The sequence below is a fragment of the Mixophyes fleayi genome, chromosome 1 (assembly GCF_038048845.1).
Source record: "Mixophyes fleayi isolate aMixFle1 chromosome 1, aMixFle1.hap1, whole genome shotgun sequence".
Taxonomy (NCBI): domain Eukaryota; kingdom Metazoa; phylum Chordata; class Amphibia; order Anura; family Limnodynastidae; genus Mixophyes; species Mixophyes fleayi.
Window position 1 is genome coordinate 407,853,535 of NC_134402.1, and position 26,675 is coordinate 407,880,209.

The 26,675-nt window shown below is 42.0% G+C and overlaps 1 protein-coding gene across 1 annotated transcript in view; it reads right to left on the bottom strand.

Annotated features, from left to right (window-relative positions):
• Nucleotides 1–357: 357 nt before the first annotated feature.
• The window catches only part of LOC142109297 (E3 ubiquitin/ISG15 ligase TRIM25-like), a 64,446-nt gene continuing 38,128 nt past the window's right edge, over nt 358–26,675 (bottom strand). The window contains exons 2-5 of the mRNA XM_075193427.1: nt 7,379–7,441; nt 5,433–5,534; nt 4,469–4,558; nt 358–4,283 (exon numbers count right to left, since the gene is read on the bottom strand). Of these exons, the coding sequence (XP_075049528.1) occupies nt 2,494–4,283; nt 4,469–4,496 (1,818 nt within the window). The 5' untranslated portion in view covers nt 4,497–4,558; nt 5,433–5,534; nt 7,379–7,441 and the 3' untranslated portion in view covers nt 358–2,493. The remainder of the gene's footprint in view (nt 4,284–4,468; nt 4,559–5,432; nt 5,535–7,378; nt 7,442–26,675) is intronic.

A 26,675-nucleotide genomic window follows, 5' to 3' on the forward strand; every position in this document is an offset into this window, starting at 1 on the left:
GTCCCTAGTAATTAAAATTAATGGTCTTTTTGTATTCTGTCCATCTAGAGCAGACATGCTGATTTCTGACCAGTAGCTTTCGAAAGGTGCACATGAGTATTTCAAATTAAAGTGTTTCATTATAAGCAATTAGCAAGGAGGTATATTATGTATCCTTGTCTGGATTATGCAAAACAATTATTAACATCTCATACATGGAGAGTGGCAGGGTACATCATGTGTGTCTGCTCGAAGGTCTCCCACAATTTTTCTACAAAAAAAGCTCTATTTTTTGTACAATTCAAAACGAAAGCCAACTTAGCCCAGGGCCTTGTTGTTTGGGAACGAATCTAAAAAATCTGTCGTCAGACGAGATTGTACGCAAACAGATATTATATAGAGATTAAGATATACCTGTAGAACACTCTAAAAACATCCAGCAATGTCCCCACACTTTGCATTCCAAAGTAAAAGAATGAAGGTAGAGGTTTCATTGCAAATATGGAATGACAAAAGCTTATGTTTTGTCCAATTAAAAAAAACTGTGTATGCTTCGAAAATAGATCCCACAACTTTGGTTTATCTAACAAAAAGTGTCCACATCTTTTGCGATATGGTCTGACTAAAGTTGGGTACACACTACAGAAAATTTCTCCTGAAGAGATATCTAACAATTTTACCAATGACTGAAAATCCTGATGAGGATATAGATGTGTACACCCCTACACAATTTACCTGCAGATCTGTGGTCTGCATCTGTCATAACCATCTGCTGAAACAATCGTGATTCTGCAAACTCCATAGAGATCTGCCTACACTGCTAGTTGTGAGAGCATACACACTTCAGAATTTGCACGACATCGTTCCATCATTTAAAGTGATTTTTAGTCCGGTTATAAAATTAAACTAAATGATACGTTGTGGTTTGGTAAGATAAAACAAGATTGTGGGACCGTACACACTAATGCGATATTGGAACGAACAGTCGTTTATCGTGATTGGCACAATAATTGGTTGAAAGACCTGTAGTGTGTACCCAGCTTAATTCATGATACTTTAGTGGGCGCTAAAATATATTACTGCTCCCTTCCTAAGCTAGTGCTCTTTCATAGTCTCTAGAATACTTCTTGAGGCTGGCTATCTCAGCAAGAGGGTATCCATCAGGAATGCTTTACAAGCATCTACCAAGCCTGCTTTCACCAGGGTCAAAAAAAAGGGATTAAGCTTTCAAAATTTAACACCACCTGCCATACTTATATCTAGTATATCCATCAACAGGGAGTAATATTCAACATCAAAAACTCTTAGCAATGAATACCAGATCAATAAAATGGGTATTATAAACTGCCATATTAATGAAAGGACAGATGCTTAACCTAGTCTTAAAAAATACAAACCGTGCTGCCAAATCAGTCTGTACCTACTTCATAATATTAAGTTGCTTCTGTACTAGGACAAACACCTCCCATGTATGTTTTATATGTCCATCCTAGCAACAGCTTCTTTTTACTGCATCCGAGCTTGCCTGCAGGACAAGAGCCACTCTTGGGTCCCCTGCATTAGAATCTACTCCAATGGCAGCTATTGCACTCCTAGGCGAGAGCAAGGAGTTCATGTGGCTACCAGTGTCATCTTGGCTCTGCGTTCAGGCATATTTCTCAGGTCTGGCTGTGGAAGAGCTGTATCCTGTTTTGCTCATCCTGTGGTCAGCAGACTCCTAGTACTCTTTGCAGGGTAACTATGTATCACCAGAGTGAATAAAGCTCTCAGGGTGTGCCTGCTATCACATGCTCCATCAACCCTTGTGAACAAAAAAATGTAGCTAACAACTTACTCCTAACACCTAATAATCATTCACTAACCACACTAAAAAAAATAAAAATATAACACTAAACTAATTTAACAATGACTTTCTGCAAACACAAATAAAATAAATTAATGCAACAACAAAAACTATGTTTATTTTTAACCTGTAAAACTACTTAAAACTTTTACCTAACAGCTTATAACCCATTACTATCTGATTTCCAACTTAAACACTAATATCTTCCTCAAAATACTAATGTATTCGTATAATGTATACAAGAAAAAAAGAAACAAGCAAATTTGTCTATTATAAAAAGGGTTAATAGAGAGAGGATGAGGGAAAAAGAAAATGGATTCTTTGTCACACAGTAAAACTTAGTCAAGCACCTATATCACTGACAAAATTGATCCGACAGGAAGAAGAGGGGACTGGCTACAGAACTAAATTTTTACAGTGATCACTGTCACTGGCTGTCAGTGATGACATCACCAGGAACCATACCAATTACATGGGGTGCATGCACAGGAGTATGCACTCATTAATACTAGGTATTTAACACTAATAAAATTTACCAATGTTTAAACCAATTATGCTAAACTATAGAGATACTGGTAGGGGTTTTCCTTGTTTTTTTTTATTTAAGTGACGAAAATTTGTCTATACTAGAAAGATTCCCGCACAACTAGAACTAACTTCTAGAATTACTGTTAACTTATTATTTTCACCCAATCGCGCCAGATATAGAACGCAGGATGAAGAGGCTCAGTGAAGGTTGTGGTAAATGTGTGCAGATGTCTGACTGGGTTGCACAACTCATAAAAGGATAGTCTTCCTTCCTCATAGTCCAGGTACAGTCCAAACTGCTGACAAGAAAGCTTGGAGGGCAATATTGTCTCCTTACTGTCATGTATAGCTACCCCGCTAGCTAAACACCATGATTTGTTATTATAACCAATGCTGGAGTAGCATCCTTTTCTGTCTATGCTGGCATAGGCTACACCAATATACCAGCTATCTGGCTCGCCAGCTTCCACTTCCCAATAATGTCTTCCTGAAGAAAAGCATGTGCTGCTTAGAACCTGCCAGTATGCAAATCTCTCTGGTGCTTCTGGGTAATTCTGTTTATCTGAATATGTTGCAGTTTTTAAGTCTTTACAAACAGCTATATTTGAAGCAGCAGTATTTAAATCGAGGAGTATTTCTGATGTCTTCTGCACATAAAATCCTCGCTTTACACTATGTACAATCTCAGCTAAAGCTCTCTGCAATGTATTGGAGATTAAATCTTCATCTAGATTCCCAACAGCGTTTTTATCCTCTGTATAAATATTTTCATCATCTGATTCATCATCATTTTCAAACTCTTCCTCCTCTTCAGTTAGCTCTTCCTCAGTTTCATAATCATCATCGGATTCCTCCTCCACAGATTCCTCCTCCACCTCCTCAATAGATTCCTCCTTCTCCTCCACCACAGCAGATTCCTCCTTCTCCTCCTCAACAGATTCCTCCTCCTCAACAGATTCCTCCTCCTCCTCAACAGATTTATAAGCACTTCCTCCCTCTTCATATTCCTTTTCTTCCTCACTAGATGCCTCCACATCATCACAAAGCCCTACTACATCCATTTCCTGAAGTAAAGTAGCAAATGGATCATTCATGTTGCACAGTTGTTTGATATGGACCATCTTCTCAAAGTGCTCACTTTCCTCTATTTCTAACTGCTTTATTAATGTATCAACAGAGAGTACAACCTGATATTCCTGCTTGGAGATCTCATTCAGCATTGTCTTCTCCATTGTATCTAGCTGATCTTGAATATCCTTAATCAGTGTCAAGATCCTCTTTGATAAACAAGCTCCTTTTTGGAGAGTTTCTATTTTGTACTGTTGAAGATTCTGTACTCTTTTCATAATGAGGTCTCTCTTTGATGTGAGCATTTTAAGGATAACTGTCAATTTCTCTTTCTTTTCGTTAGAAGCGTCAATTAATGACTTTACTTCATGCCCCTTATGTTTTCCAATTAGGCAACAGGATACACAAATGCAGGTAGAGTCTTCAGAACAGTAATATTTAAGGACCTCCTTGTGAACAGAACATTTTCTGTTCTCCAAAGAAGTGGTTGGTTCCACTAAAACATGCTCAGTCGACTTGCTGTGTACCCTCAGGTGACTTTCACAAAGAGAAACATCACAGTGCAGACATGTTTTAATAGCAGGCATGGTAGAGTAAAGACAATTTGTGCAAAACACCTGGCCTTCCACCTCCTTTGGCTGAGAAGATCTGCACTTCTCCACAATGTTCCTAAGTAGTACTAGATGGTCAAATAGCTCTGACCTGCACTCAGGATGGGAAGTTACTCCAGATGTTTCTTGGGCACCCAGGACTCCCCCAATGCAATCATAGCAGAAATAAAGTCCACATTGCAAAGTGACTGGGTCTTTATGCTCGGTACAGATGGAACAATTTACAGTATTCCCTGTTTCAGCAGAATCCATACCTAAAAAGGTCACAAGAAATGTAAATTATTCAATTTACTCCCATTAGGGCATGACATATCTTACTATAATACAACTAAACAAGGTCTGGTCTAAAACTTTATTCTGCACTGCCATTCAAATATTTAGTAATAAGTTACATGTATTTGGCGACACTTAAAAAAATACAAAAATAGGTGTGCTTTACCTTGCTGTACACTTTCAAAATCAGTCATTTGACAAATGGGTAAATCTTGATTTGGCAAAGCACTCCTGGATGGGATGGTTGGTGAATATGCTACATGAGGAAAAGGTTGGATTTAATTATTATTGCAGTTATAGCACCATTTTATTTAAACAGAAAATTCTCATACCTGTGAAGGGGGGGGCCTGCGGTGTGCACGCACACGTACAACGGTAACTGTGCATGCGCAGTACATACAGTGAACACGCCGACCGTGGCGCGTACATGGATGCCCCTACTGCATCAGCGCATGCGCAGTCACACCAAGGAACCACTATATTACACTATAGGAAAGGCAATATAATATTATATAGGGATACACTACACTACAGAAAATATATATTATACTACACTATACTACAGAAAACCTGCACTACGCTACAGAAGAGAATCCTATACTACAGGAACGTTCCCTACATTGCAGACAAAGAATTGGATCTGGGATACAAGGATTTGATAAGTATCATTGATAATAATATATATATATATCTATAAAGCTATATGTGTTTGTAATGTTGATTTGACTATTTATGTACATATATTGTTTGATATCTGTGATAGTTAAATCAATATTATAAATACTAATTCTTATTAAGAATACATATGTAAAGAAAATAGTTGTATGTCAGGAGTAACAAGTGTGTACACTTTTGCCCCATAATAGCATAGAGATGTAGCTTGACAGTGTTAGTATTAACTGCTAAAGTCGCATTACCAACTTTGTACACAATATAATGAAGAGTCCTATGCTAGAGAGAATAGTTTCCAGTGATCGCAGTAAGCTCATAATTTGCGGGTCCTACTTCCATCATTTAAAATATTTGGGGTCCTACTTCTTGATCTCTTTATAATTTTTTCCTCCGTGTGAAATCTAAAACTATTCCAACCCACTACAGCACCGTCATAATCATCTCCCGACGGCCCATACCTTTCTTGGTTTGGTAGTCCTGGGGTATGGCTGCTGTTTATACCGGCTCCGTTCTCACTGTGCACCGACTGGCTTGGATCTCAACTTCTTTTTCTGGGCTTTCTGTTTGCATGTAGTAGTGAACAGAAAGTTAGAATGATGCTCGGAATTTTAACTGTACTTTAAATGAGGCAGATCGTACAAGATGGAGGAAAAAGATGAAAAAGAAGAGACTACACAGAGAAGAAAAGGACAGTTGTATTGTTCAATAAAGTCAATGTAAACTTAAATCAACTTGGATGGATATAAGGCATTTGCTGAACAAGAACTCCTAATAACCACCTAAGATCTATTATGATGTGTGGTGTTGGCCAGTAACATCAATCATAAATACCCTTGATCCAGGAGGAATAGAGGCATCCTAATTCCTGTTCTCCATAGCTATAGAACTGTAATACTTCCACCCAGCAATTTACCCCATGTGCAGGACCTTCATGCTGGGCCCACTGTCCGTTATCATCGTGGACACATGCTGCTTGACAGCCAGTACCACGTTCATGAATCTCTCGGCTGAGATCCAAAACAAGACACCCTGCTTACAACTGTACAGTGCCAAGAGAGGCTTCACTTAAGGGTATAGCTGTAAGGAGAGTAGGTAGTTGTAGTGTAGTGCGGTGTCTGACACTGGTCGTTGCTCTTCACCGCAGACTATGAGCTGACTGACTTGGCTCCCCACTTCTTTATATGCAGTAAAAATACATTCTGCGGGACCTGGTCAATTTGGAAAAGCAGATCCCTTAGCTATATTTTAGGGTAAAATATGCACCTTAGCGTGACAATACAATCACTGGTGTCTGTACATTGTTATTAATAAATGGAAAAGTTTAATTTACCATATAAAATATAATTAATTAGTATAGTTACACACATAAATTAAATACAAAAATCAAAATGGAATCTTGTTGCTGTTGAAATGGAAATATAATTGAAGTAATGTGACTTGATGGCCACCATGTCATAATTTAGTAGCCACACTAAGCATCATCAGATGCAGAATCAGTCAGGAATGCATATTTTATGCAAATAAAACGTACATCCAACTATACATGAGCCCATTAGTGATTAAATGAAAGTTTAAGGGATTATCCACACAAAACAATCCCCTCATTAATTTATCCAGTATCAGTTAGGTAGTAGTGGAATCTCAGCAAGAAATACTGTATTTGCTGCAGTTTAACACTGGAATTATTTAGGAGAATATGGACTTCAAGGGTTACAATTTAAGCTAGGTCTATATAGATTTGAACCTGACTGGACAAATGTCACAGCCATCCAATAAGGCACTGCATTCACTACACACTTTTCCCACAACGGTTTTGATTATTAACCCATTGTTCCAAGTCCTAGGCTTCTAGCATTGTACCACATACTTCCAAACCCAAACAATGCTTGAGGAAACACAAAAGGAACCCAAGTGTTCCACTGGCGATTTTAAAAATTACATTTTGGGCCAGAGTCAATCAAGCATGCAGGGTTAATGTGCAATATAGTGGCAAATACGCTACAGAAATATTCACTTATTTTTGCTCACGTCTGAATTAAGAAGCGAGCAAAAATAAGCAAAGATTTTAATTCCAAACATCCTGAGGAGGATTCCAGGAGAGGCTCCTATGAGACCATCAGAAATTGAGCCTACCCCTTTATGCTCATATAAACATTAATTTGTATATGTTCACTTGCAGGATGGAGCACTGCAGTAATCTTAAAATGCAATTTTGCTTTATATATTAACCAGCTGCAAGTGAATCAACAAGGACCAAAAAAACAAAACAGGAACCAATTAGTGCTTTTCTAAGCACACCAAATGTACTATCTGTAAATTGATTAAGCAGACTGCAAAGAGGCTTTTGGGTATAGGAAATAACTGATCACAAAGAAACAATTAATTGCTATTAGAAACTGAGCACCTTTTCATGTATCACTGTGCAGCTGTAGATGGCTGGAGAGATTACACAACTTGAAAAGGTGTGCTAAAGAAATAATTGGATAATAAAAGTTTATACGTTGAGACATTCAATATAGGCATGAAAAAAATTACATACGCATCTTTTATTACATTATGCACTGTGGGTACATAAAGTTCACATGTGACTGTACATTATATAATTTTTTAAGAGACCTATTGTAAAAGTATAACTTCCATCCAATGCCCACAAGTACCTACAGAACACATAGTGTAGTGTTAAATATTAAAGAAACACAGAACGTCCGATGCACTGCAACACAATATGGACATTACATTTGCTATGCCTCAGTGAGCATATATGCAGTAAGATAAGCATAGATCTGGGGGATAGAGAGATTGCAGAGTCGTTTACTCTAGCTGTAATTTATAATGGGTGAACGAGGCTTGCCGTTTACATAGACTGGTGTGTGACAGTCATACATCTTCTACACATGATAAGAAAAATACATCTCCCGGATTATATCATACATACATGATACCAGTCAGCAGAGCAAAGATCTTATCCAGCTGCTGATCTCATTCAGTCTGAGAGAAATGCGCGGGAATTGTGTTCCCGCTCGATCTGTATCAGAGAGGACTCAGAGGTGAGTCAGGGACTGGGGATCTCTATAAATGTGCCTTGTAACTTACTGTAGGAGGAATGATATTTTTGCAGCACTATGTTTAGTGTTACCTTCCACTGAATTTAAAAATATACACAAACAGACCAACGAGGCAGTTTTGAGTTATGTTGCATGTTATTATGAATATAACTATTAAACAATGATGTAGTTATACCTCCCTTATATCCAGGGAAGGTCAAATGTTATAAAGATATGTGCCTGTAAAAGTCTCACTATTTAAGCATTGGATGCAGTTCTAACAATGTTTTAATTTTCAAGGCTTTATGCATTAATATCGAGTGGTCTAATGGGCTGCTGTAAGTATCATTTTGTATTGCAGCATACTGAAGTAATGCACAATGTGCTGCTGCTTGTATTTACCATGTCAGTGCTTATTGGCGCGCCCTGGTGAAGCCTCCCCCTGCTAAGCCAGAAAGAAACTTTTACACCGGCAGCATAAAGCAAAATGAGGTAGTGATCCTTGTGTGGCTATTATAGCACATACGTGTCTACGCTCACATGTGCACATAGTGGTGGGCCACGGTGATGGATTCTCAACAACATCTCCATATGAACTCTATTGAAAGGTAGTCTAAAAGTTATTTCGGGCTGCTTTTCACCACTTGGTAAATGGAGTCAGCTCTATTTGAACTGCAGTGACCGGCGTAAAATAAATTACGACGTATCTGATTTCTTCTGCTTTAACCCCTTAATAAATTAAAAGAAAGAGTGCCATGGGCATTCTCTGGAGAAAACAGTGGATTTTTGACGCATTGCAGCCCACCTCAAGGTACACTCCTGCACACAGGAGCAGTCTGCACAAAGTAAAAAAAAGTCTCAATGTACTGAGGTGTGAAAAATTCATTGGGCGATGCACTGTGCAAACGTTTAGCAGTCACACTGAAGTACAACCTCCTATCCTTTTTAATACCACCCCTTTCAGTTTCAGTTTATTTATGGCCCCTCCAGAAGGGGCGTGCTGCCTGCAGTTGCACAGTATGTACAGGTCCATTTCGACAGCGACAGGCACACCGAGAATCCTGTCCGGCTGTTGTGGTTTAAACACAATCAGAGCAGCCGGGCAGCATACTCTGCCAACACTGAAATGCACATAGTGTGCGCAGGGGCGGACCCAGACATAATTTTTAGGTGGGTTAATTTTGCATAATCACGCCCCTCCATCATTCTGATTGGCTAGGCCCCAGATAACCCCGCCCACCTGCTGTGATTGGACCCACCCCCTTCACCCATTTTGATCAGCGCCTTGGACCCAAATATAATGAACTTAGTGCTGCTAGGGGGGCGATTGCCCCAATTCCCCCCAGATCAGCCACTGAGTGTGCGGCCACAGGCAGCAACTGATAGAAGTAAAAAAAATGGCCAGGGACTAAATTGTCCACCCTAAAATAAATCTGGATCCGCCCCTGCTTGTATAAGTGAAGCTTTTTATATATTGCTTGGAGTGCTCCTAGAATTGCACTTCTCCGTCAAATTATATAATTTTATAATGGGACCTGTTTAAGCAGAGATACAACTTTGCAGATGTACTTGTAAGCTGTAATAAAGCAGACACATTGTACAATTTACTGCTTAAAAATAAAATTTAATGTGACGCTTGTTTCGCTGTGCAACTGCGCATGCGCCAGGATAGGAGAAAAACTACTTCTCCCAGCAAGCTTCACTGCCACTGTATACACCTTCTCAGAGGGATAGAAAAAAGTGTCAAAACAGGGGGGTGGAGTCAAAGTGTGTGAGGTAAAATCTCAGGCGATGTCTGTGAAGATGGAGAAGCTGAGGGAGAAAGACACCAAGTTTGTGAGAGGGAGAAAACACAGCTGAAACAGTAATATACAGCAGCAAAGCATGAGAGAGAGATACTGTGAATAGGGGAAAAAACAGAAGCCTGATGCTGCCATTTGGGACAGAATGAAAGACAACAGCCATTGAAGGAATTTTCAAAACAAGGAGTGGAGGAATTGCAGATAAGTATAGCTTAGTTATATCACTTATTATTGCTGGTGGACTGAAGTATTACTCTTAGGAGTAAATGTATCAAGCTGACAGTTTTCCGGCTGGTTTGAAAAGTGGAGATGTTGCCTATAGCAACCAATCAGATTCTAGCTATAATTTTGCAGAATGTACTAAATAAATGATAGCTAGAATCTGATTGATTTTTCAAACCCGCCAGAAACTCTCAGCTTGATACATTTACCCCTTGGAGTGAACAGTATAGGGAAAGCGTATGGAGTCATGACTATGTAGATTTGTGAGTACTGGCCTGATATATCTTTTGCAAGGTCAATAGAGATTATGGAGAGAAAGTGGGTAGGTTTGAGAGACTGAGTTTGACCTGTTTAAAGTAGAGATGCTCAGGCTCAGTTCCTTGAGAACCGGACACACCCGAACTTAGGGGATCCGAGTCGGCTCGCGAGCAGGCTTGGTACTGTCACACGCCCTCGGAATTGAAAACGAGGAAAAACGTCATTGTTACGTCGTCGGATATCGCGAGTTTTGGATTCCTTTATAAACATCAACATCACGGGGGGTAGGCGGACCCCCATTTTTCTTTTCTGTCTTTTCTGTGTGCCAATGTGTCCTAGATGTGCTAGGAACTGACGTGTGTTTGTGCCATTGCTCTGTCGCTTACCATCCAGTCAGGTCGCTTCAGTATTTGTCCGAAAGTGTATGAAAATAATAATGTGACCTGTGAGGTGGTCAAAATTGACTGAAAATGACTTGCAATTAGAGTTATTGAGGTTAATACGAATGTAGGAACAAAAAAAGAGCTAAATTATGTGATTTTAGCATATTTTAGGTTTTTTTCTAAAAATCCAAAACACACGAGGGTGGTTTTGCCAAAGCCAAAACCAAAACACGAAGCTAATCCAGATCCAAATCCAAAACCACTTCACAGGGGTCAGTGAGCATCTCTACTTTCACCACTAGGTTTGAAGTACCATTGAAGTCTATGCACTATTTAGGGCCTCATTCATCAAGGAACACAGAACGAATGGAATGTGAGCTTTTTAGAAACGCACGTACATCGGACATACGTATGTCCATATTTAACAAGGAGTGGATGTAAAGATATGTCTGCTGATGACTACGGGTGTAGGTGCGCTCTGCTCTAACAGACAATACACTGCAGGATACGAACAAAACATATGGGTAATATAAAGTTCCAAAAGGATGCACAGGAAAAAATAAATCAATTAATGTCACCTGTTAATAATACAGTCAATAATATAGGGCCTGATTCATTAAGGAAAGTTAAGTATAAAATTGAGTAAGTAGTCTCCTGGACAAAACCATGTTAGAATGCAAAATGTGCAAAGTTTTCTTTTTTGCACATAAGTTAAATACTGTCGGTTTTTTCATGTAGCACACAGATACTTGATAGCGTATTTGTACACTGAAATTTAAAGTTGATATTTGTGTGCTACATGAAAACACAGACAGTATTAAACTTATGTGCAAAATAGAAAACTAATTTGCACCCCTTGAATTGTAACATGGTTTTGTCCAGGAGACTACTTACTCAATATTTTACTTAACTTTCCTTAATGAATCAGGCCCATAGTTATTAATGACAAAACATTTAAAAAAAAAAAAAAGTTTCTTTTTCTTTTTCCATAAAATGCATCTATTAAGATGTTATGAATGTCTACTGTACAGAACATGCATTTTTACAGTTTGCAAATACATGTTCCAGCATGCATATACCATTACTATTAATCAGCAGTTATAGATCTGTACCTGGTGCAAGTGATATAAACAGAAAAACATATACCTTTGAGATGCCCAAAGCTTGAATTAAACGCTGCTGCGTGCACTCGACCTTGGCACGACCTTACTGTACATTGACTATGTGCATACGCCCAGTCCTTTCCCTGTTCCACCCATGAAATCGTATGCAGTCCTTTGCGCTCGAATTACATGTTGCTGCATTCACTGGCGCATGGTCCAGTTTTAACGCAATTCCTTGATAATTTAGGCCCTTATTTAGGCCCTTCATGTTAATTTGACTAAATAAATGTGCAAAAAAAAAAGATGTATAGGGTACTTTATACCTTTAAATTGGCTGCAGTTGTGTAAGGGTAGTAAGGGATGTATGGGAGGCAGATTGGAGAAGGACTTCATAAAAAAATGTAGCAAAGAAAAAAATACCACCCACTCAACATTGATGGACACTGCTGTGGATACATGGTCTTTTGCTGCTCCCAAGTTAATCTAGCTAGATGGCTGCAGACGGACTGAAGAATGGTGGATACAGGCTGAGGTTAGAGAGGGCAGCTCAAGCGCAAACTTGAAATCTAATATAAGGTCAGCAGAAGGCAACACAAGTACAAAAGAGAATAGCAAGAAACCATAAGCAAACAAACACAGCCAAACAAGGCAAGTCGCTTCGCAGTTCCTGTTGCTCAGGCGTGGGTAAAAAGGGCAGAATGGCTTAAATAGAGGACTTTATGGCACCACCAACATGTGCTAGAACCAGAGCCGGATTTAGACCTCATGGGGCCCTAGGCAAGATACTGGTTTGGGGCCCCCTCCCTGAAAAAATCCATAGCACTATAGTTTTTAGCATAACATAGCCCTATTCAGGGCCTGGCTGGCAGGCTTTAGCCCAGGGGGGCAAGCACATAGCACTGTCCCATAAGTAGTGGCCCATTTTTAAAGGTTGGTCTCACCGCCGGCCCTGGGAGGGCCTTCTGGGGACCGCTGGACCTAGTGGTAAATCCGGCCCTGGCTAAAACATGCGTGCATACACAATCCACTATGGGAGGGCACAGATGCCAGGTGAGTGAGGGCAAAACATGTCAAGTTCATGGACAGTTACGTGGCATTACCCACCCTCCCTTTTATAACTGGCCACTGGAGGCTCATGGTTGTAATTTATCTGCTTTCACTGTGGTATTTAAATAGGACAGTTATACCTTTTTGAGCAAAAAACACTATGGGGCATATTCAATTGTGCACAGCACAAGTGAAACCAACAAGTCATGATAAAACAGCAGATGCAAGAATAAAGGTTGAGAAACAGATCAACAGGGTGTGTGCAGACAGTGCACAATGCAGGTGGTCACATGAACGCAGCAAAAGAAGGAAAACAATGGATTTATCTTGTACGTTTTATTTACCATTGAAAGGCACTGTATAAAAGCCAAAGTCTAGCTGTAGAAGGCTAAAAAGCATGTTAAAACATAAAGGATACCTCCGCCAAAGATATATACTTTGATAATTAGTGTGTGTGTGGAGGGGGTAAAGTTGATACAGAGAACCGTGAATTAAGTGTAGCGCCAATCTCAATCTATTACTGTTATACAGCACCTGTGGTCAGAGGACCCTAAACCAATTCTTATCCTGCTATTAAGTAGGCTGAACCAATGTTTGTGAAAATATAGCCTGTCAATTAGCTAAAATAGTTATGAGGCACATACAGTGTTTAATAAAAAATGCATCATTTTAAAATCAGCATTATTTTAGGATTTTTCTTGGGATTCACTCAAATCGATAAACATAGATCCAAATTTAACTTTCTGCATAATCTATAATATAAATGTCTAGTGGCGTGTGTTAGTCTGTCTGTGTGTGGAAAAAAAAAAACCATGCTGCAGCGCCACCTGCTGGGCAGAGTTATACACTGACCTATATATTTCTTGAAGGAGAAGTGACAGTTGGGAGTGGTTGGTGGTTGCCGGGGGTGACAGTGGGGAGTTTTTAACACCTTAAGTAGCTTGATTTGACTAGAATGCATGAGTATCATGCACGGGTTAACTGACCTACTAAATTCTTAGTGTGTGTGGAAAAAAAACCTCAAAAAGGGCTGAAATTTGGTATACTGACATTATTGACGAGTTGAGGGGTCAAACTCATTTTCGTGAGGTAATTTTACCTCATGAACACACATGTGTACAGTGGCAGATCCAGGGGGGTGCGATCGGAGCAATCGCCCCCCCCTAGCAGGGGTTTGCTGCTGACGGCTGCACAGTATGTGCAGGTCCGTTTGGCAGTGACAGTGTGCTGCTGTGTTTTAAACACAATCAGAGCAGCCGGGCAGCACACTGTCACTGCCGAGCGGACCTGCACATACTGTGCAGCCCCCAGCAGTCTCAGAAGTCGGAAAGGGGGCGGGGCCTAAATCGCCCGCCCTAACATCCCCCCGGGGAACAAACATTTTCTAGATCCGCCCCTGCATGTGCAGCGGCGTGTGTTAGTGTGTGTCTGTGGAAAAAACTATTTTCTCAGAAAGGGCTCATCCGAATGACCTGAAATCTGGTATACTGACATTATTTGACAAAAAAATGCATGAGTATCATGCACGGGTTAACTTGTATGTATGTGTGTATATATATATATATATATATATATATATATATATATTCTTTTTTCATATCTATAGCAAGCAGAGCTGGTGTAGATATTGGTCTATTTTGTAAATGTTTCTTTTTAAGAATACAAAATAAACACCTGACAAAACCAAACCTGAGGAGGAGTAGCAGGGGTCACTGGGGGTACCCTGTCATATAAAGAGGCGTGTTCGCCCAGTGATCTATCACACAGCAATAGTGGTGTCCTGTGTATGTATCATGTTGTGTTTCAGAAACATTGAAGACGTTTGTTTAATGTGACACCTGAGTATTTTGGTAAAACTTTCCCATAACAAAAGAAATATAGAGGTAAATGTGCCCAGTCCTTTTGCCCCTAGCAATGCACCAGGAAGTAGCTTCCATCTCATGCAGGATAATGCACTGACAGGAGGTGTCTGGTTGCTATGGTTACTACACTGGGCATCAGGGTCGCTATCAGGGGGGTACGGGGGGTACTGTTGTACCGGGCCCGGGCTCACCAGGGGGCCCGGTACAACAGCTTAGCACAGACTTACCTGGGGCCCGCCGCTGGTCCCCCCGATTCTGTCTTCAGCCTGGCTGTAACAGATCACATGATCGCAGGGGGAATGAATCCTCCACCCCTGCGATCGGATCCTGGTGCCTGGCTGTCACGGTGACAGCCAGGCTGAAGACAGAATAGCAGAGACCAGCGGTGGGCCCCAGGTAAATATGTGTTGCTCATGGAGGGGGGGGGGGCGCTCATGGGAGGGGCCCGGGTAGCACGGGGGGCCCGTACTGGGCCCGATTTTTTCTGAAGGCGGCCCTGCTGAGCATGCCCCTATGTTAGTAATTAGCCCCAGTGATGTCTCCTCAGGAATAACTCTTGTCCTGTTACAAATGTGTCTAGTATTAATAAAGAACACAATTTGCTGTATTAAATGCCCCCCTTGCCCTGCACAGCCCGCTCCTGCTAGACCTAGGGGGTCCTGAGAGAGGGGGTACCGCTCCCCAGCCCTGACTACATCCCAATATTTTGCCTGAGACACATGCTCTAATACCTTTAAAGACAGTTAATTGACTGTTGAATTAATCTGGTCTGAGTTAAGTAAATGAGAGTAAAAAATAAATAAATTAAATAAAATAAAAATGTGTTTCTTCACTAGGGAAATTAATGTGAAAACCTTTTTTACAGAACAATTTATGTCTCAGGTGAAATTTATGGTGGTTTTTGTGCAGAATGATAACTCTCTAACATTCTTTATTATATATACAGTAAAAATAATGTTGGACCCCAGGGGCCCACTCCCTGATTTACTGCACTGGGTACATACTGTAGACATACTGTACAGTGTATTGCTGGGAAACCAATCATAACAGGCCTTTGACATTCTAAATTCTATGATGTCATAGAGCAGAATTATTCCCTCACAGATACGTAATAATACAGCTGGCTATAAATAGCAGTGACCCCCCCCCCCCAGGTCTGACATTTATTGTGCTGATAGATAGCAGCTAATAAGAGGTCATTAATGGCTGCTAAATGAGAAGACTGTTCCATGAACAAGACTGCATCATGCATTTCCGGGCTCCTATGCCCAGTAGAACATGTTCACCATATGCTCAGAGATGGCCGTTACGCCAAGAGAATCACAGCAGATGCTTCGGTGTATTTGGCAGCTGTCATGGAATATCTGACTGCAGAGATTTTGGAGATAGCAGGTACTGCAGCGCGGAACAACGACGAAGGGCGGATCATCCCCAGGCACCTGCGGCTGGCGCTCCGCAGTGACGATGAGCTCAACCAGCTGCTCAGAGGTGGTCGTCACCGGCGATGACATCCAGGCTCACTGGTCCTTGAGCAAGTTTACACTCACCTGCCATACATCGGAGGGCAACGCACCAAAGCTGGTTGTTTACCCACATATGAGTATTTATTATTATTATTATTATTCATTTTTATTTATAGGGCGCCACTAGGTGTCCGTAGCGCCGTACAGGGACAAAAGAATTACAATACGAGGTGAGACAGCACAGTACAGTAAACAATAAGCACAGTAACTCAGTAAGCTCAAAGCACAGCTAGAGGGGAGGGGAGAGGGTAAGGTCCGCATACGATGGAGCCCAAGAGGGAGGGCATGGATGACAGGGAGACCCCCAGAGGGGAGAGGAGGGAGCGAGAGGGGACGGGGGGTAGAGGGTCCTTGAGGAGGAGGGCTAGGTAGCTGGAGAGCAGAGTTAGAAGTGGTGGAGACAGGAGGAGAGATGGCCCTGCTCAAATCTAAGGGGTAGGGTAGACAGACAGAGAAACGGGGGAGAGAAAGAGGAACAGAGGCAGATTAAGGGAAGGGGAATGAAGGGGAAGAGGCAGGAGAAAAGGTAGGAAGTTAAGTGGGAGACTGGAAGGCTTTAAGAAAAAGGTAGGTTTTTAAAGCCCGTTTGAAACTGGACAGATTAAGGGAAGTTCTGATGGAGGGAGGGAGCTTGTTCCAGTGGAGGGGGGCAGCGCGGGCAAAGTCTTGGATACGCGCGTGGGAGGAGGTAATCAGGGAGGAAAAGAGGCGAAGGTCATTGGCAGATCGGAGAGGGCGGGATGGAGCATGAATAGAGAGGAGGGTGGAGATGTGGGGTGCAGTGGAGTTGGCGAGGGCCTTGTATGTAAGAGTGAGGAGCTTGAACAGGATTCTGTAGGGGAAGGGGAGCCAGTGAAGGGTGTTATGTGCGTATTGTCGCTAACCAATAACGATTGTCGAACCTCGATTTGTGTTTCCAACGCACAAAGATTTATTCGCAAATAAGTAGAATAATATGCTCAAGCGAAGTAATAATAAATGCAGCCGTTACTTATCGCAGGCGCTCTGGATCCAGTGCAGTCATTCAATCCTGAAGTCTGGGGACAAGATGTCTGAACACTGGATCACAAGCTGCTGCTTATATACACACAGAAATACAGTAATACAATGAAGGTGGTATAGCTTGCATCTATTGGTCCAGGTTTCAGGAAGGTCTCAGGGGTCGTCATCATTGGCTAGTTCATACAAAGGAATCCAAAGGAGGGGGTATGCTCTGCTCTTCCCGCCAAGATTCCTTAGTCTTAAGTAGTTCATAATTCCCTATCATTCATAACTTGTGTATGCACTCTGCGATTCCCTCGCAGAGTGAACCAAACAGTAGGATATGTAATGAGGTTCATTATGATACCACTCATGATGTGATTCCTTCAACCTGTTCCGTGTATTTCATTACTATGCATGTAACTCTGATATAACATATAAATACTACCATATTTCGACATAACTGACTATGTGTTGCAACTACCATTAATGTGTACTATTTTATTAGTATGCGTGTTTGTGCGAATGTATGGTAAAAGACCAATAATTGTTGCTGCCACGTGTAGTGGATGCGTACGCCCTTTCACGCCGTAGCGTGCCCATGTACGTCGTAGCGTACGTACGCATCTATTCAGACAAAGACAACCAAGTTTGCTCGACTTTAATTGAAATGACTTTATCCAATTTGCTGACTTCGACAGCTCCACCCTTTGATAGTGTAATAAACTATCACCCAATCACCGTTTCAAGTTCAGGATTATACAATACTTCTTCACAGACCATGATCTCGGTATCTGGTACCACCCTTTCAGTCTCTTTCTCAGTGTTACTCCTATGAGACCATTTTCCACACTTCAACACAGTAGGAACACATTTGACAACTAAACCAATCGCTAAGATGACACCCAGTATAAGGAGAAGGAGCTTACCTACACTCGCAATCATTTCCTGTACCCACTCCCCCAGACTGGAGAACCATTTCACAGGGTTCAACCACGAGAACCAACCCGCCACTTTTTCCCCGACCTCATATAACGAAGAATTGTGACTCTTTCGAAATTCCCATTTCAGCTGCAAAATTTCGTCCATCTTCCGGTCTATAACCTCTTTAGGGTCATCCGTATTATCAGTGATGTACGTGCAACATTTGACACCGAACTGGGTGGCCAGTGTCACACAGTACCCACCAGTAATAGAGGTGAGATAATTTAGTACCAGTCTATATTGCACCAACTCCTTCTTGTACGCTTGTAGCTCTCTTCCAGTATACCTGAAAGTGTCATCATACATCTCGGTGATATTATCTATTAATTTAGCTAGATCTTGGATATATTTAAAGTTTAATGTTCCCCGAGCGGTCCTGGTGAGGTCTAGAGCAACCATAACTTGAAAACCAGCAGTTTCACTAATCAATTTTGTAGCTATGGGTTCCTCACCAGGAATCATATTTCTCTTGCCACGGTGTTCATACTGTGTGTGTATTTATGGTGGTGATGTAGTCTTGTGAATACCAACCATTTCTTCATGAGTAATAGTCATGATTTCAGGAACCAGTTTAGCTAAGAAACACAAGCCCTTGGAACTCGGAGTCACCCAGGAATAAGCTTTCCTTCCACAAACAAAATACACATTGTCAGGGAGAACATAAGGAACAGTATGCCCATGAATTATATCACACAGAGTTTTGATAAAACTACCCATGCCTAGTGTCTCCATTTGTTCTAGACACGTGTCGGCATTAATGACATTTTTACATTTATCTGTAGAGACTTTTCCAATGGATACCTTCTTATGTTTGGTTATACGCCCTAATTTGTGACTTCCATCAACATACCTTGTGAGTCTCCCTCTAAAATGAGTGTGGCGAGCCATTGTCTGATCTGATAGGTCAGCCTCCCAATTCTCCAGGCGCTTTGCATGAGATATATTTAGGCACAGCAAAGATCTGCCTATGGAGTATTGTCGAAGCGTCAGACTAGGGGACCTAGTGTTATTGTACCCCCCGTCTATGGGCCTCCCACCCCTCAATTCGAGTACTTCAGATATGTTTAGAGGGAATGGCACTAGTCCTATATTATGCTGCCCTTGCGGCACGTGAGAGCACACCCAACACTCGGTTTGGTTTAGTACCTTACCCACCAGGGAGTGATAATCCTCCAAAGGATGCCCGCCTATATTCAGAGTACTGGGCGACTGGCATCGTTGGATGCATCTCTCTTCAACTAGGGAGTCGCAAAACTTGCAGATACAATACTCATCAGACAATAGCCCCTCACACTGCCTGAGCTAGCAGACCTTTTCATAACCCCCGGACCAAGTTTGATAATGGGCTGTTCTGGGCATCCTAATAACTTTTCTTCTGCCTCCATCTCATCCGTATCACTCCCAGAACCTTCCTCCGTCCTCCATCCTCCTTCACAAAAATAGAATGTCCTAGAAAGAGTAAAAACAAGGAAAATTCTGGAACAAAAGAAAAACAAAAACCGCCACTCCATTGCTGGAAAGATAGTTCTGGGGCAACGTCTCTGGTTCAGGTGTCTCGACTGCAGGCTTTAGGTCTCCCGGAACAGGCTCACAAGTGACAGCTCTATGTCGTTGGTCTTAGTTTTATCTTGCACTTTCTCCGGATTATGGACTCTCCTGCAGTGGGTGGAATGGACCCAAGTGCCTCTCTCTGCAACCTTCAGTGATGTAGTACTGGTCAGCAGCACTTGGTACGGGCCTTCCCAACGGTCTGTTAAACAACCTGAACATAAGAAATTGCGGATCATAACATAGTCTCCAGGTTCAACATCATGACAGTTCGTTTCTGGCATACCAGGTGACAGCATTTTTAGTTTTTGTTGTTGTTGCTTTAGCTGTCTGCTCATTCTTATAAGATATTGTACAGTCACTTCATTATTACACTTTAAGTCGTCTTGTGGACTCACGATCAAATGAGGCTGTCGCCCGAACAGTATCTCAAAGGGGGACAGATTAGGAGGAGGTCTAGGAGTGGTTCGAATGCTATGGAGGACCAATGGCAAAGCCTCAGGCCATGCCAATACAGTTTCAGCCATTATCTTACCCAGCTTGTTCTTTATAGTACCGTTTACTCTCTCCACCTTACCACTAGCTTGTGGTCTGTAAGGGGTGTGAAGTCTGCTACTGATTCCCATGAGTTTACACATATTTTGGAAGATATCACCAGTAAAATGGGTACCCCTATCACTTTCAATGATTCTAGGGATACCGAACCTACACACAAAGTCTTGTAAAATTTTCTTTGCAGTGAACATAGCAGTATTAGTGGCTGCCGGATATGCTTCTACCCAACCGGAAAACACATCAATACAAACTAACACATACTTTAAATTCCTGCACGGTGGTAATTGGATATAGTCAATTTGTATTACCTGAAAAGGTCCGTCTGTAGGAGGGATGTGGGATGGCTCAGTTGGAATAGTTTTCCCAACATTTTTCCTCAAACAAGTAAGACATGACATTGCTTTCTTACCAGCCTGAGAGGAAAATCCGGGAGCACACCAGTATGCTCTCACCAGTTTGCACATACCTTCTTTACCCAGGTGAGTCAGACCGTGTGCTGCTTCAGCCAGGCTTGGATAGTATGTTCGGGGAGCTACAGGCTTACCTTGTCCATCCCTCCTGAGGACTCTTGACCACATCCCTTCGCCTTCCAGACCGCCTTTTCCTGCAGGGAACACAAATCTTGCATTTCAATTTATTTCTGCATGTCTAATGTCTGAAAAACCATCATAGTCTCGGTCGATACAGTCATAGGTTGCCCTGCTGCCCATTTAGCAGCTTCGTCTGCCCTGTTGTTGCCCAATGACACTGGGTCTTCTTCAAAGGTATGGGCTTTGCACTTTATGACGGCTACTGTTTTGGGTAACTGTATCGCTGTCAGAAGTCCTTTTATGTGTTGTGAGTGTGCCACTGGTGTACCTGCTGCTGTCGTAAAGTTTCTAAGACGCCAAAGGGCCCCAAAATCGTGCACTACCCCGAAGGCGTACCTAGAGTCAGTGTATATATTGGCTGATTTACCCTCTGCCAATTCACACGCTTTCCTTAGTGCTACTAGTTCCGCCACCTGGGCTGAGTCTGTATAAAACCTAAAATCTACATTTTCTAAGGGGGTGTCACGTATGTCAGGCCTTGCAGTAAAGGTCTGATTCAGGTGTTCCATACAGTCATGCGTGTCAGTATTCTTGCCTAACTCATCATCAACCAGGGTCTCCTCAACTCCCACCCTTTGTGTCTCTAGAGACACATACGGAAGGTATGTAGCTGGATTTAAGGTGCTACATCGTTTGATGGTGATGTTTGAGGGTGCCATCAGGGCTAGTTCCCACTTTGTGAATCTAGCTGAAGAAACATGTCTGGTTTGGGCTGAATTTAACAGAGCTGATACAGCATGGGGGGTATAGATAGTTGAATTATGTCCTAATACTACGTCCTCGCTCTTACTTACCAGAAGAGCCGTCGCTGCTACACTTCTGAGACATGTTGGGAGTGATCTTGCCACATTGTCTAATTGTGCACTGTAGTATGCTACCGGTCTGCTAGCGTCACCATGTTTCTGTGCGAGGGCACCTGCTGCACAACCATCAGCTTCTGTACAAAATAGCTCAAAAGGCTTTTCATAATCAGGTATTCCCAATGCAGGTGCTCTAGTCAGACTATCTTTAAGATTAAAGAACGCTTGCTCTGACTCTTCTGTGTGTACAACACGTTCTGGTTTTGAGGAAGAGACTAGCTCCTGCAATGGTAATGCCAGAATAGAAAAACCTGGGATCCAGGATCTACAGTATCCACACATCCCTAGGAAAGTACGAATCTCCTTCTGGCTCGGCGGCAGAGTCATGTGTTGTATGGCCTCAATTCTGTCGGTTGTCAGGTGTCTTAGCCCCTTAGTGAGGCAGTATCCTAAGTATTTGACCTTAGTCTGACATGGCTGTAATTTATCCTTTGCCACCTTGTGCCCTGTTTGTGAAAGATGAAGCAACAGCAATTTAGTATCATGTAAACATGACATAAAAGATTTAGAGCACAACAACAAATCGTCCACATATTGAATTAGAACAGACCCATTGTGGGGTTGAAAGGATTGCAAACAGTCATGTAAGGCTTGGGAGAAAATACTGGGACTGTCCATGAACCCCTGGGGTAGTCTGGTCCATGTGTATTGCACTCCCCTGTAGGAGAATGCAAAAAGGTATTGGCAGTCAGGGTGAAGAGGGACTGAGAAGAAAGCAGAACATAGATCAATGACAGTAAAATGACTGGCAGACGGTGGAATCTGCATGAGGATGACAGCTGGATTCGGCACTACGGGGAATTGGCTCTCAAGAACTTTATTAATTCCCCTTAAGTCCTGGACTAATCTATAGCTCCTCCCCCCATTCTTCTTCACAGGGAAAATGGGACTATTTGCTGTACTGGCTGTACGAATTAAAATCCCTTGTTGTAACAGCCTCTCAATAACAGGATATACCCCTAGTTCCACCTCCGGTTTTAATGGATACTGTGGGATTTTTGGAGCTATCCTACCACTTTTTAGATTGACCATGACAGGGCTACGTTTGCCATCAGTCCAGTGTCCTGTCCATCTCTAGTCCATAGGGAACCTGGTATTTCCAGCAACATCCCCTTTACTTGAGATGGACTGTGTTCTATAACAGTAGAGTGTAACATTAACCTTTGAGGGGTGTCCAATATATCCTGTACCTCATGTGCGACCTTCTCTGGTATATCTAGGAACACACCATCTGAAGTACAGTATATGACACATCCCATTTTACATAGCAAATCTCTCCCTAGCAAGTTAGTAGGAGCCGCTGCAGCCAAGAGAAACGAATGCTTAGTATGCAGAGGCCCGATAAAAACTTCAGCGGGTTTAGTTAGAGGATAATGTAACACTTTTCACGTTACCCCCATAGCTAGAATGGTTTTACTGGTCACCTGTAGATTGAAAGGAGAGGTTATCACAGATCGGGCCGCAGTGTATCTACAAGAAAAGTTTGTTTCCTACCAGCTATGTCAACTATCATTTTTGGTTCTTCACTCTGACTCTCAGTTAACCTCACTGGCTGTAGACTACAGGTATGACCTGACCCCTAGCGCTGACTATCATTTTCTCGCGCAGCATTTGCTGCTATAATATGCGCGGGTAGCTGTGTGTTCTCTTGCCTATGTGTGTTTTTCCGTGGAGGATACCTATATGATTCCCCCCTTGATGTTTCTTTCCTTGCTTCTGGACAGAATCTCTTTATGTGTCCCTCTTTCTTACAGCGAAAACATACCATTACCTTTTTACTTGAGTTGTATGCTTGGTATGATTGTGGTTGTGTGTGTATTCCTTCTAAAGCCTGAATACTCACGTCATCAACCTATCACCTTTCTCTTCTTTCTTTCTAAAGATATTAAAATAATGTTCCACAGCAGACTCCCTAAGAGAGTCTACTGTGATACCTCTCCAATTAGGTAATGAGGTTTGTACTCTGGTTTTTAAATTTTCCCTAAGACCATCCATTAACACTCCTACAGCTACTTCCCTGTGATGTGGATCCTCTCTTATGTCAGTTACTCCGGTAAAGTGTGTCATTGATGCTAGTGCCCTAGAAAAATAGTCTGCTGCTGTTTCACTATCCTTTTGCTTAATGGTGAAAATCTTACTCCAATTTACCACTACTGGAAAATAGATGGCTAAGTGTTTGACAATTTGTGCTATATTTTTTTGTTTAATCTCATCAGTCAAGGTGTCATCCTCCTCCAACAAACAATCTTCAATAAATTTTTGTATGTTAGTATTGGGAGGAAGACACGCCCTCAACACTACACGCCAATCCTTATTGGTTGGTTCGTGGGCATTTCCTTTAACAAATTTCTGACACTTTGCCAACTCTTTTCTAGGATCTGGGAATTCAGTCATAATGGAACGTAATTCTGATCTAGTCCAGGGACAATGCATTGTAACATTTCTTAAAGGAACTACACCATCCTTATCCGGTTTCCCATTGGGAACTGATATTGTGCGGACTGGGAACGCACCCTCTGGTACACTGACTTCAGGGGACACTACAGGATTTGCTGGTTCTAGATTTAGAACGCTTTCACTCCTAGTGATCACGCTACTCTCTCCTATCTCAGCCATTTTCTCATACTTGCGCTGAGCCTCTAGTACACTAACAGCATGGGCAATGGCCGAAATCACAGTGGGTTAATCTTCATTTTCAGATACACTTGATTTAAACTGGCTTAAAACAGGATACAACTTAGCAATTTTTCTATTTTCAGTTTTAACAACGGCTGTACTTACCCCTCCCGCCACATAAGGTGGCGGGGGCGCGCTTGCGCTGAGTTCGCCATGCTTCTCAACGGTTACATCCGCCTTGCGCGCGCTTTTCGCCACGCCTACTTCCGCTGTGCATTCGCTGCTCTGCCACGTGTTACCTTCCATTTGCCACAATTTTAAACACTCATTATGTCTAGTTCTCACTTTTGTTGATTTAATCAACCACACTTTATCTTTTACATTATTTAGTACCTCTGCATTAAAACTTCCTATTGTTGGGAAAGGCCTATCACAATCTTCGGTTATCTTGACCCACGTGTCGCAATACGCAGTTGCGTATGCACCATATTTCTTAAACATAAGGTACCTAGCTGACCCCAGCAGTCCTTCCTTAAGCAGCACAACATCAACCACCTCTAGCGTTTGCTTCGCACCCATTGTGAAAACAACCTATTTCTCAACGCTACGCAAAAAGACTTTTTACCTGTTCTCCTTTCAAACAGAACTTACTAGAGATTTTTATCCGTGGACGGGTTCACAGGCTACGCCCACACACCTCCTAACCCAGAAATATCACTATGGACAACAGAAATATCAGCTCCTCGATATCCTGGCTCTCCACAAAATTCTGTTGAGTATTACTGAACTGGTAGTACCGGAGTTTACCCGTTTGTACCAGCGTAATTCCTCTCAGCCGTTCAACCCAAGTCACCAGCACGGTTGCAAAACCATGCGGTCCGATCGCACCGCTTAGCAATACTAACTATCGCTAAACCTTGCGATTGCCCTTGGGGAGAAAGTTTCCAAAAGCTTTTTAACTGTTCTCTTTTCAAACAGGGCTTTTGCTGCCAGTATAACTGCCTTGTATACTACCTCGGTTGCAAGCCCGCCTCGTCAAACGGCAACCGATATTCCTGTCTTTTTGACAGTAAATCAACTTTCACTTCAAAATCATACAATCACCAAACACATACACCTTAGTTTTCTGCGCAGAAAATCAACAATGTTCCCAACAATAGTGATAATGTTTCAGAGACTTTCACAAGTGATTTATACTATGCATGTATAACTATCAAATTGATTGTTTAACCACGTGGCAAATCTACCGGAAGTTCGCGTACGCACAGCAGGAAATACACATACGCTAAGCAATGTAATACAGTTAAAACGCACAATGACAGAAAAAAGAAACAGTTTTCTCTTTTGTCCCTAGGTTCTAGTTAGCGTGCCCTAGATAATGCAAAACAGACATTCGGTTTCACAACACAGAGTAAAATTCACGTTTTGAACACAATGCGTTCTTACCCGTATATGACGCGTCTCCACCCTTTGTTGCAGAACCGAAATCCGTTGGTCTAGCGTATCATCGGCAACGAAACCTCCAAAGCTCACGAGCCCCTAAATTGTTATGTGTGTATTGTCGCTAACCAATAACGATTGTCGAACCTCGATTTGTGTTTCCAACGCACAAAGATTTATTCGCAAATAAGTAGAATAATATGCTCAAGCGAAGTAATAATAAATACAGCCGTTACTTATCGCAGGCGCTCTGGATCCAGTGCAGTCATTCAATCCTGAAGTCTGGGGACAAGATGTCTGAACACTGGATCAGAAGCTGCTGCTTATATACACACAGAAATACAGTAATACAATGAAGGTGGTATAGCTTGCATCTATTGGTCCAGGTTTCAGGAAGGTCTCAGGGGTCGTCATCATTGGCTAGTTCATACAAAGGAATCCAAAGGAGGGGGTCATCTCTGCAGGGGGTATGCTCTGCTCTTCCCGCCAAGATTCCTTAGTCTTAAGTAGTTCATAATTCCCTATCATTCATAACTTGTGTATGCACTCTGCGATTCCCTCGCAGAGTGAACCAAACAGTAGGATATGTAACGAGGTTCATTATGATACCACTCATGATGTGATTCCTTCAACCTGTTCCGTGTATTTCATTACTATGCATGTAACTCTGATATAACATATAAATACTACCATATTTCGACATAACTGACTATGTGTTGCAACTACCATTAATGTGTACTATTTTATTAGTATGCGTGTTTGTGCGAATGTATGGTAAAAGACCAATAATTGTTGCTGCCACGTGTAGTGGATGCGTACGCCCTTTCACGCCGCAGCGTGCCCATGTACGTCGTAGCATACCGTACGCATCTATTCAGACAAA